The sequence below is a fragment of the Xyrauchen texanus genome, chromosome 39 (genome assembly GCF_025860055.1).
Source record: "Xyrauchen texanus isolate HMW12.3.18 chromosome 39, RBS_HiC_50CHRs, whole genome shotgun sequence".
In the NCBI taxonomy this organism is placed as follows: domain Eukaryota; kingdom Metazoa; phylum Chordata; class Actinopteri; order Cypriniformes; family Catostomidae; genus Xyrauchen; species Xyrauchen texanus.
Genome location: NC_068314.1, coordinates 13,902,287 through 13,914,902, shown reverse-complemented (window position 1 = coordinate 13,914,902; position 12,616 = coordinate 13,902,287). Strand labels below are relative to the sequence as shown.

Here is a 12,616-nt window from a genome sequence, read left to right as displayed (position 1 = left end):
ACCATTCTGCTGGGTCTCGCTGTTTTTCAGTGTCTTGTGCTGGAGTGCCATGTTTTTTAGACAGGAGCATCTCAAGATGCCTGCATTCTGCTGTATTCATCTAGCTTTTTTAGCACGAGGATGTGTTTGTTGTGAACAGCCACTTTCTCTTTCTTGAATCCAATGTGTGATTAGGCTGATAGGAATGCATTATTTAACAGATATGCAAATAAAGATAATGTAATACTTCTATATTATGTCTTTGCATTTGTTTTGAATGCACTAAGTAACTTGTTCAATCTAAACTGGCTGTTATTAAGTCAAATATTATTTATTGTACTCTGTGGCATCAACCTGTTACATTTCAGACATAATCATCCGGGCCTACTGAACAAAGTAATTTTGTTTTAATTTTTTGGTTTTGGTAGTTCTGAAAGGACCTACATATATTTATTCAATTTAAACGATAGAGGCCTCTTTATTATAACTTTTATAAACATTAACAATAGAGGTCGACCGATATTGTTTTTTTTTCAGGCCGATGCCGATCTTTTGAAATCCGGGTCGGCCGATGGCCGATTAATGCTGCCGATTTAATTTGGCCGATATTTGGCCGATATGTGCTTGTTTTTAACCTTTTATTTGAACCTTTTATTTGAAAGATAAAATGTAACACAAATAATTACTTAAGATAGACAAAATTTCTCAACAAATATATTTATTGAACACTTGACCAATCTACACTTGTACACTTAAATTAAAAATGTATAATGTAAAAACATATTGTATAAATAATGTATAACAAATATATGAAATAAACAAAGCAGGTGTTACGAACTGCTCCGAGACACGAAGGTTGAGATCCAAATGCAGCTTTAATTAAGGGGCAATCCAGACACGTAATCCAATATTCAGAGCATCCAAGAGAAGCACAGGCATAACTAGGGATGGGTATCGTTAAGGTTTTAATGGTATTACTACTCTTACCGATACTGCTTATCGATCCGGTACTTCAACGGTATTCTTAACGGGTTCTTTTTGTTATATATATATATATATATATATATATATATATCAAACAAAGATTAACGTTATATAGGCACAGTGATTTAATTTCAGGAAGGTCTACTAACATTACTGTTCAGGTGTGGTCTAAAAAGAAATCTAATAAAGTAATCAATTGTAAAATAACACTGCATAGTTTATCATAGATAGATTAATGCAGAAGTTATTCATTCAAGAGCTGTAAGTGATTTTCTCTTTGCCTTTTGTTGTTTGATTCGCAGTAATGGCTCAATCGTCAGCATGTTTATTAGACTGCTTCCCCTTTAAGACCGAGTCTAATAGGCTCCTGATGCGCCATATTCTTTCCCAACTATTTCCATAACTACGTCCATTTAAGACATAAACTGTGTTAAAGTGAATCTCCAAGCCGGTCGTTTTGACATATTTTTGTGTATAGTTGATCGTTTAGACGCGCACATGAAACCCAAAGTAGCCTATACTTTGCTTGTCTCGTTGTGGTCTGTTTCGAGCGCTACGCCTTGGGAACGGTATCTCTTGCGCTCTTTTTATTATTAAACGCGTCCCGCAATTTAGCAACAGTAGCTGGACTGCATTTTACAACAATCACCGATCGTGCTGATTCTGACGTTAAGTTTGAGTTTTAGGGAGAAATGTCAGTGCACCGCTGTGAAGGGAAGGAAGTTGTGCTAGACAGAATGCAGCTTATGTAAAAATATTCTTTTTATAATCTTTGGAAGGCGAAATCTAAAATAAAATCAGACTAATATCACAGATCTAAAGTGTAAACAGGCTACCTTTTGAATGTTTAGTTCTGTCACTCATTAAGCAGGGCTCGTGTTGTGCTCGCTGTGGCACTGTGTGAGCGAGTTCTCTCTCTCTGTCTCTGACTGCGAATAGCTCAATTGCATCACAGACAAAGGGTTCATATAATTATACATAGAAATGGCTGGCGAGATAAAATAACTTTCTCTTTATAGCAATAATAAATGTATTTTCTTAATTTCTCCAGTACCGACAGCAGAACCGATAACATCCGAGCTTACCAAAGCCACTCCTTCAATCGCGTCGAACACGTGTTCTTCAACAACACTAGGCTGCCCACAGATAATAAGCCTAATATATCAAGCCTAATAATCGGCTTGATATACTTGGATATGTTAAAAAATGCAAAAAATCGGCCGATTAACATTGTCAATCTATATAATGCTTAAAATGTTATTAAAACTGCAGCCCTGCTCATATCCACCACTGAAAGGTGCTGCTCTAATGAACTCTGAATTGCGTTGCCTTCTGTGTGAAGTCACTGTAATTGTATCTATAAGGATGTGTCATAAACTGGTAAATGTTTTCAAGTATCGTTTCCATTGCAGTATGCTAAATGCTGTCTTGTGCTTGGAATGCACATTCCACATTCACACTACTGTACATTTAGAAAGAAAACCAGGAAGAGTTTAAAAGCTGTGGTCTGTGTTAAGCCCCTCTCTCCTTATGTTACTGTTGTTAGCCATGTCAAGCTTTCCTACTTATCTAAGATAAAAATTACTTTTGTTGGTGTAACCTAGTTTGTCAGGTTTATTTAGTTAGATTAAAAAAACATTTAAACAAATAGAAAGAAAAAGAAAAAAACTTTGAAATTGTATTTATTTAATATTTTTTTTGCTAATAACTGTTACCCCTATTTCAACATTTAAATTCATGGGTCACTTTTTATCACTCTAACCTTAGCATCTGTCAAAGCAATTATATTAATGCATAAGCCTTCATCAGATTGCACCCTTGTTGGTCAAGTTATTATATGATCACACCTCAGAAGGGTTCATTATGAAAGTCTCGCTCATGCCAACTTCTTCATTTGCTCCAAATGTTATTTTTCCGAGTGCAAAGAACGGAGGTGCTAAAACAAGAGCGAGAGTGATATCCTTACGTAAGATATGCACCATCTGACAGTTGAGCTGCTGACACTTTGTGTGCGTGGACGGTGCCAAAATTCAAATGATAATTCTGTCATCTTCTACTCACCCTCATATAAAGGACTGAGGCGGTCAATCCCTAACACCCTGTCTAACCCCCCTTTATATTCTTGGGAAAATGTGAGTAAATAATGGCAGAATTTCTTTTTTTTTTTTTGGGACGATATTATAAGGGATTTTTTTTGTGTGCACCAGGCTAAATAATATTTGCATTTTGATCATCTCTGTGTTGGCAGATGTAATGAAATTATCTGCTATGTTTACTCTCTCGTCATCATTAATTCATCCCCTTATCCTGTATTGATCTGGTCCCCTGTTCAGCTAATTAGCCCACACATTTTACCTTCACAGAACCCCTGCATATGTCGTACCAATTATGCGAGCCGGATATCCACACTGTTATTATTACACACACTCCCCCACTGTACAGCCTCTTTCAGATAGTGGAATGAGATGAGATGATATGTGACTCACTATTCACCTCAGCAGAAATGTGGTCATGTCTTCCGTTTTCATTACAGGGCACACACCATAAATAGATGATGGATTTTTTGGCTTTGATATACACCAATCATCCACAATAGGGCTGCACAATTTGGGGGAAATGTCATATTGTGATTATTGAGGTTAATATTGCGATATGCTATTGCAATATAATAAACAAATCGTATCATGAGTCAACTTGCTTGGTTATCAAGGAAAATGCACAAATAGATTACTGATAATGCTGAAATGTGTATTTCTCAACTCAAACATACAAACTAGCAACAAAAAACACTGTAAATAACAGTGTTTTCAAATTCAAATATCTTCACTAAATTAAATAATAACATCTTTGTATTACTGCAAACTTGTTATTTTCTCAATATTACACCTAAATAAAATAGAACAATAAATAAGAACATAAACATTTTCATGAAAATAAGATTGTCCAAACAAACAGGGACATTTAAGCAGGATGTACTTTGTATAAACTCTTTTGAAAAGGAAACTGGATATAAAAGTGTGGTTCACTCAATCATGTTTTTTTTTTTTTTTTTATGACCAACTGGTATTTCCAAATCCTCTTTCTAAAAAGTTCTACTCATCACTGGTATCTCTTGTCCAGTGTGTGGATAATTTTCTGAAATCCCACTTTTCTACTTTTCTCTGTGCTGTTTCAGGTGCTGATATAAATTTGTCGTGTTGCCACGTGATGTAGCAACTTTAATTTAGCAAATTTTGCAGAGTTCCGCTCTCTGCTCAGCGTCGGTTATCTTAAAGCCAAAATATCGCCATATAACCAGGGTTTTTCCTGGCTCAAAATGAGGCGGATGTGGTACCATACTGATCAAAAAATTGACGTTAAAAACACGTAAACACAAAACCTTGCATGGCAGCTCTGCCAGCATTGGTGTATGAATGGGTGAATGAGTCACAGTTTAAAGCGCTTAACTGTTAAGGTTAAAAAGGTGCTATATAAGTGCAGACCATTTACCATTTATTGTTTTTAGTCATTTTGGTTGAAAAAGTCTGGGCATTTTTAATGTAGTTTTAGTCACTGAACAATATAAACATTTTAGCCATAAGAGTATTATTGATAAGCATTTGTCAATCTTGTCTATCCAAAACCTCTCTCTCTCTCTCTCTCTCTCTCTCTCTCTCTCTCTCTCTCTCTCTCTCTCTCTCTCTCTCTCTCTCTCTCTCTATATATATATATTGTTGTTGTAATTTTAGTGTTATTTTTCACACAAGATTGATCTTATCATGATGATCTCATGATGATGATGTTGCGAGCGGGGGTGAGAGACGATTGTCTCCGTGTTAGAGTGCACATCAGCTGGTGGAACTTTAAATCTCTCCCGGTCTCGACTCCCGCTCACATTGGGTCTCTTCCACGACTGGTTGATGTGGCTCTGACCGCACAGAGAATGACAGTTTTGGAGTTTGTGCTTATTTACATGTCACGCTCCTGAATTATTTGAACTTTAATTAAGGATGAAATAATTTTTTTGCCATTTTTGGCTTAATATTTACCTTAATACATGCCAGTCTATTGCATACTGTGGCAACTCAAAAACAAACACAAAGACAATTTTAAGCTTCAATTAAGGAACCAAACTGCTTCCAAGTGTGTTTGATATAATGGCAAGTGAATTTCTAGTACCAAATTAGCAATTTAACATGATTACACAAGGAAGAACTGTTTGAGTGATGGCTGCTAGAAATGGGGTCTGTCTAGGTGTTGGTGCTGTTTTTTACATCAGTAATATCCTGACTATACTTTGTGATCAGTTGAATGCCACTTTAAAGTACCAATTTCCTTCCTAAGCAGCAAAATCTGTACATTATTGAAGTGTAGTGGTGGTGGTGGTGGTGGTAGTGGGCTAAAGCACAAAACTGTTAATCAGAAGGTCGCTGGTTCGATCCCCACGGCCACCACCGCCGTTGTGTCCTTCAGCAAGGCACTTAACTCCAGGTTGCTCCGGGAGGATTGTCCCTGTAATAAGTGTACTGTAAGTCACTTTGGACAAAAGCGTCTGCCAAATGCATAAATATAAATACATTATTCCAAACTTTGGGCCGCCAGCGTGTTTGTGTGTGTGTGTATATATATATATATATATATATTAGGGTTGCATCGGTATACTGGTTTCATGGTATATCACGGTATGAAAATTGCCGTTTTTCATACCATGTACATTTGCTTATCTTCGGTATTGAGAAAAACAATGCAACCGGACGGAGAATCTCACCTTGACTCAGACTCGTCAGTTTGCGCAACACATGCAGCAGAGAAAATATCTGGCTTGGGGGGGGGTCTGACATAAGTGATTGTGTGAGTGAGTTAGAGCAGTGTTGGGGACCTGTGACCCACTCAACTGGTGGGTCACAGGTCTATTTGGACTGGGTCGCAGACAGCAGGGAAAGAACAATGCCATGGTTCTCCCATTGAAGTTATTTCGGCGGCCGCCCAAGTGGTAGCCTATTTAGGACTACCGAGGCAGATTTAATGATAATCTCGCAATCAGCTAAAGGTTTCTCATCTGCACTTTCGCACGAGTGTAATGGAACCAACTCGTGATCATGATCTCCTCTCTGGCGTGCAACAACCGGGCTTCCTTTGATATTGCTGAGCACAGACCTCAAAACTGATGTGACCAATTTCAATTCTAGGGAGACTTTTCTAGTTTAAAGTGTTACGGAGAAAGTCAAGTCGAACCTCTCAAACAGTAGGCAGCCCTTACATGCCAAACAGCACTGAATCTATTAGACCTCATTTTATATCAACAGTGGCAGTTTTAGTTAAAGTTTCAAGATGTGTTTCAGCTAGTATTTATTTTTTCATAAATACTATAATTTTTTATTATTATTGCTATTATTTAAGACTAGCTACACTGACCTAACCATGGTAATGAGGAGCCTTTCCTCCTGCGTAATATGTATGTTCTGTTTGAATTATATCTGTTTGAAATTAGGAAACAAACAGGATAATAATGGACTTATATAAGTAAATATGCTCTTCAATTTTTAAAAGTGGGAGAGAACTACCTGTAGATTTTGTTATTGACATCAACATTAAAAATAATGTATCTTAATGCCTTGTAATGTCCTTGTACTTGAAAACTATGAAGAAAACTATGCAACATATAAGGAAATGTGACCCAGGATTCAATAAATACAGGTTACGTTTTTACTTTGGTGTGTCGCCACTTGATTTCAAATGTAAAATCTGGTCCTGAAGCAAAACCAGTTGAGAACCACTTAAGCTAAAGGTACAGACAGGAGCAGTCTGGCTGCACTGTCACGCACCTACAGTGTGTTAATAGTTAATAATAGTAGGACATTACTTTAAAAGTTATTATTAATTTTGTAGTTAATTTAAAATGTAAACTAACATGCTTTAGTTATATAGGATGTTATAGTTACATGCTATTTTTTAATCATGTTTATAATTATTATATTTATTATTATTATAGTTCTGTTAGCTTTCTTATTTATTCTATTAATTTTCAAAAGAGAGACTTTTTACACATACTTCCATTAAAAAAATAAAAATGGGTTCAAGTTTAAATTATTATGTGTTTATTATTATGTATTAAGTGTTTGTTCAACAAAAAAACTGTTCTGTTTTCACTCCTTTAAGGGTCATTGTAACTGATAATAATAATTATGTAATACTGTGAAACCATGATATTTGCTGAGACTGTTATTGTACCGTGAAAATCTCATTCCTTTGCAACCACAAAAAAAAAAATAAATAAATAAAAAAAAAAAATATATATATATATATATATATATATATATATATATATATATATATATATATATACACACACACACACACACACACACACACACACACACACACACACACACACACACAATTTTTTTTTATTCAAGCTTATAAATTTTTTTATAACTATCCCTGATATTTCCTTTTGAAACTGCAAATCTTGATTACCGGTATTTCTCTTATTTGATTTAAATGTTTTACTTTGACTCGTGTTGCAGTGTATTCATTATTTAAGCATTTTAGAGTTATAGCTTTGATTTCTTTTCCTGAACACAGTGTCATAAAGCTTCTTGAGGTGGAAATGTTTTAATTCTGAAATAAATTTGGGAGTTGACATTTATGGCTGTTATGGCCGCTTCAGCAGTTGAAGAAGATTGTTGAATTAAAAGCTTGAATTTGGGAATATAAATGCAATAAAATTAACCTATAAAATGAATTCAATATTTACTCTCCCTCATGTTGATGCTAACTGATATGACTTTCTTATGGATAATATGAAAGAGGAAATTTGTAGAAATGTCATACAGGTTTTTGCCATGTAATGAAAGTGAATAGTGACTTGGACTGTCAAGCTCCAAAAAGGACTAACAAACACCATTAAAAACACTGTTAAAATAGTCCATGTGCACTATATTCCAAGTGATCTTAAGTCATCCGTTCACTTTGTGTTATGAGCAAACTGAAATTAAAGTAGTTTTTGCAGCTCCCAAATCAAATATTTGCAAATATTTTTGGAGCTTGACAGCCCAGAGTCACTATTCTCTATTAATTAAAGGACAAAAACCTGTGCAACCATTCTTGTAATTTCTTTTGATGTTCCACAGCAGAAAGAAAGTCATACTGGTTTGGAACAACATGAGGATGAGACCGTAATTAAACTATCCCTTTAAGAAAGTAAATAAGGTTCATTTTAAACAGATTTCCATTCTCTTTGCCAAATGTCTATGAAACCCCCTACTTTAAATTCAAATATTAGATTTATGTTAGCATTTCTAGGGCCATTTTTGACTTTCTCATTTAAAGTGCATTTTGGAGCAGGTTGTTTACTCAGTTAAATAGAGATGTAGTTACTGATTATCTTTTTGAGAAATTAGTGTCAGATTTTCATTCTAACATAATACACAAATAATACAGAATGATCAAAGACCAATAAACAATGCTTCCGTTTTAGTCTTGGTTGATATCAGTGCAGCCTTTCATACAGTGCTTTACATTGTTTTTATTCACTGAACTGAGAGCTGGTTAGGATGTTCAGGGACCATGTTGGTTTAACAGTAATGACTTAAATCCTGCTTGATGAATATAATTTATTTGGACTTTGGAAAATTATTTTGTGGAGTCCCACAGGGTTCTGTTGTAGGACCTCTGCTCTTTTCACTGTGTATGTGACCTTTAGCTAATGTAATCAGGAAGCATATGGGGTAAACATTCATAGCTATGCACATGACACAGCTGCATATGTGTATACCTTTTAAAGATCAAGGCTGTAAAAAGCCTGATTAGCTGCTTGTTAGACATTTCAAAATGGATGAGCCAAAAATGTCTTTCAGTATCAATCTTTGTTTTGCAAACTCATAGAAATCCCTTGCAAGTCAACGTGGACTCGGATCACTTTTTATTTTTAAGATACCTATTTACTAATAATTTAATCTTTGTTTTGTCCTTGTTGTTTTTACTTAACTTGTTTATGCCTAGCACTTTTCTCACAATGTAATACACAGAGGCAGCTGTAAGCAATGTGTGAGTGATTACATTCAAAATAATGCACGGCTGTGAGTGCCTTATTGCTTTCATAAAATGGTTACTATTTAATTAAATAATTTTTTACTAAATTTAATAAGTGTATTTATTTATCAAATGTATTTATACGTAGTAATTAACTTTTTAATTTACATAGTGTATTTATTGATTTATTTAATAATTATATCAAGCAAGATCATTAAGTTGTATTTTTCTGCAAGAATATATACCTTCCCTGACATGCAATACATTACATTTTTTTTAAACCTCTTTGAATTACAAGTAACATTTTCTTTGTTTGAAGGATTTCTAAATAAAGTGCCATTTATTTTATAAAATTCTTTTTTAGAATGCAGAGGGCTATAACATGAGCATACCCATGCCAGGCCACCCGGTGAACTTTTCAGAGGCAACAATCGGCCAAGCTCAGAAGGATGTGGAACAGCTGGAGAAGCTTATCTCAGAAAATGATGTGGTCTTCCTGTTGATGGACACACGAGAGAGCCGCTGGCTTCCTACAGTCATCGCTGCAAGCCAAAGAAAGGTAGCTTCCTCCTACCAGTCTTTCATCTTTATTTATATAATCCACTCCCCCACACCCCCCATGGCTGCATTATGTTTTCTGTGGGTTATTGACATAGTTGTTAGTAACTTTTACATGGTTTGTCCTCTATACAGTATCTGATTTTAAAACCTTCAATTTAAATTAAAATATCAATTTAAACCCGGTCTAATAAAATACGATGCTTCTATAAAGTAAAATTTTCACAATATTGAAAGTATTACACATATCACACATTTGTCACATTTGTTTAATAATAAATTATTAAAGTGGCAATAGCATAAACAACGTGACACTGGAATTTTTATATTTTTTTCTTAAATTTTGTTTATTAATTTTACTTAGAACTTGTGTAATTACTTTTGCAAAGGTCTGTTCACACCAAATGTTATTCCACAAAATTATGGGAATTACATACAAAATGCAAATACATTTTCACACCCAAACTACTCACACTAAATCCGATGAGATTTTTAGTGTCTGAGAAGTTTAAAGGAATAGTTCTCCCAAAAATCATAATGTTCTCATCATTTACTCACCATTATGCTTTCTCAAATTCGTATGACTTTTTCTGTGGAACACAAGCAATGATATTTTCATAGATGTATGATGTGTTTATAGTCATACAGTGCAAGTCAATAGATTCAAAAACATTGAAACTTCAAAAAGAACATAAAGGCATCATAAAGTGAATTAATTCATGTCTTCTGATGCGATACGATTGGTTTTGTGTGAGAATCATACCACAATGTAACTCCTTTTTATTATAAATCTTGACATCTGCAGTCTTCTTGGCACAATCATGCTTTTAAAACTCAAATATTCTAGCTTAAGCTTGATACATACACAGTGTTTTATACATCAAATATCTTTGTATGTGTTCCGAAGGAGAAACACATATGAGTGGGGCTTGGTAAAAATATTGATTTTTCAGATGCATTACAATCTTAATTTGAACAATCTCAATTTTTATTCTTAAAAACAAAGATTCATCTTCATCTCTAAGCAGCAACCCTAGTAAATCAACCAATAAGGTAAAAGTGGCAACCGATAAGTAAATCGCTCATATATGCGACCAAATGTGCTATATGCTATGTGACTAAAGGTGGTCACACCAAATTTAGATTTTTTTTTCTATGTTTACTAAAATAATTTTTTCATGTTTCTACTGCACTTAGTATAAAGTTAATGGATGAATAAAAAAATGTTCATGCCATTATTTTTGAAAACATCCTCATTGCATAAGGGTGAGTAAATGAGAGAATTATAATTTTTGGGTGAACTATTCCTTTAAGATAGCATACCATAAAACCCTAAATATGCATATTTGTCATTCACCAGCTTTTGTGCAAACTATAACCCATACAGAGTTACTAACTTCATTGAACAAAATGCAACGCAGTCTATTTTTACTATGTCAAAATACAGCCCTATCCATAGTACAATAGATTGTTCATTTGATTTAATGTGAGACTAACCATATTAGCAGCTTGAAGTTTATATGGAATGCCAAGTAGCTTGAATACTATTGCATATGATAGCAAAATATCAATGCCAAGTGTCATTTTTTAAAGATAATAGCATAAACACACTTTTAAGCAGAACATTTCACACTAAGAAGGTTTAAATGATACTCCTATAGATTTCTTGCTTACAAATTAAGATAAAAAATATTTAGATTTTTGTGGTTGTCAAATGCAACCTGTCCATAGTTAATTTGAGAAACTACACTTTTGGTTACTCTGCTTGGATATCTTTGTTAACATACATCCAATAAATATCACTTTGACACCAGTTGGTTAAAAGATTTTGCTTCAGTCATGTCCTGACTGCAAACCTCTGTCTGACTGTAGTTGATAGTTAATGCTGCTCTTGGCTTCGACACATTTGTGGTAATGAGACACGGCCTCAAGAAACCCAAAGAGTCCCAATGTGAAGACTCCAGTCCCATGTCTGCTTCCTCCAACTCTTCCTCCTCCTCAACACCAGCAGTCACTACAACACCAGGTAAGATTAAAAATAACTTCTGATATTTGATTTTCCAGACACCCTGTTTTCATTGCAGATTTTAAATCAGGATATTTAGAGATCACTGTAAAGTAATATTTAACTCGTACAGAAGCAGAGGTTGACATGAACATCAAGTAGCGCTGTTCAGTTTGTAGTCCTTAAAGGAATAGTTTACCCCAAAACTAAAATCCTATCATTGTTAACATATGACTTTCTTTCTATCTTGGAATACAAAGGAGAATTTTACAAATTCTTCAGTTTATTGGACATTTAATTACAGTCAATGGTGACTTTTGTTTAAAAAAAAATATTTTCCCTGAGGTCCACTTATAATGTTAGTAGTTTTCCAAAAAAATTTAATCACAAAAACAGTCATAATTTAGTAATATATGATCAGTTTATATCTCGTCTCTGGCTTTCTGATTAAAACGCTTGGTTTTAGACGTACATTTAAACTGCCACTGTTATGATTGGCTAACATCGTGCAGCGCCTCAAAAAGCCATATATATTTAAAACTCAATCTGAAGAGAATAAACCAGCTCCACAACAAACTATATTTCAGGGTTTACACATAACGCACATCAAGCACATTGAGAAGTGTTAAACATCAGTCTCTCTTTCCTAATGTTGGGATACTTCAACGGAGGCCAAAACAGAGACTCTGGTCTCCACAACCTTGACATCTCACATCTTAAATGTCTGTTTACACACAGAACGGGATACATTTGTCACAGCCGGAGCAAAACAAGATGCATTTTTAGAAGTGTAACTTGTTCTGTTTTAAAAAAATGACGCACACCACCAGAAACACATCAAATTGGTCAATGACGTCCATCTAGTGCATATTTACGTAGACCAACAATTAAAATTTGCGCAGATGGGCACAAGAACACATCTAGGATAAATTTAGTACAGAATATGGGTATCCTTAAGTATAACTTCACATAGCATCTTTTAAAAGTGGTGTGAGACACTTTACATTGATCAAAGACATCTGTCTAGTTCATGTCTAGATAAAACAATAATAATAGTCAAGATAGGTGTCCTGTGTA

General features: G+C 34.5%; 1 protein-coding gene across 1 annotated transcript in view; it reads left to right on the top strand.

The window, feature by feature from the left end:
* atg7 (ATG7 autophagy related 7 homolog (S. cerevisiae)) overlaps window positions 1-12,616 on the top strand; it is a 122,948-nt gene that overhangs the window by 36,086 nt on the left and 74,246 nt on the right. Inside the window, exons 13-14 of the mRNA XM_052111723.1 lie at window positions 9,341-9,535; window positions 11,407-11,560. Coding sequence (XP_051967683.1) covers window positions 9,341-9,535; window positions 11,407-11,560 — 349 coding nt within the window. The remainder of the gene's footprint in view (window positions 1-9,340; window positions 9,536-11,406; window positions 11,561-12,616) is intronic.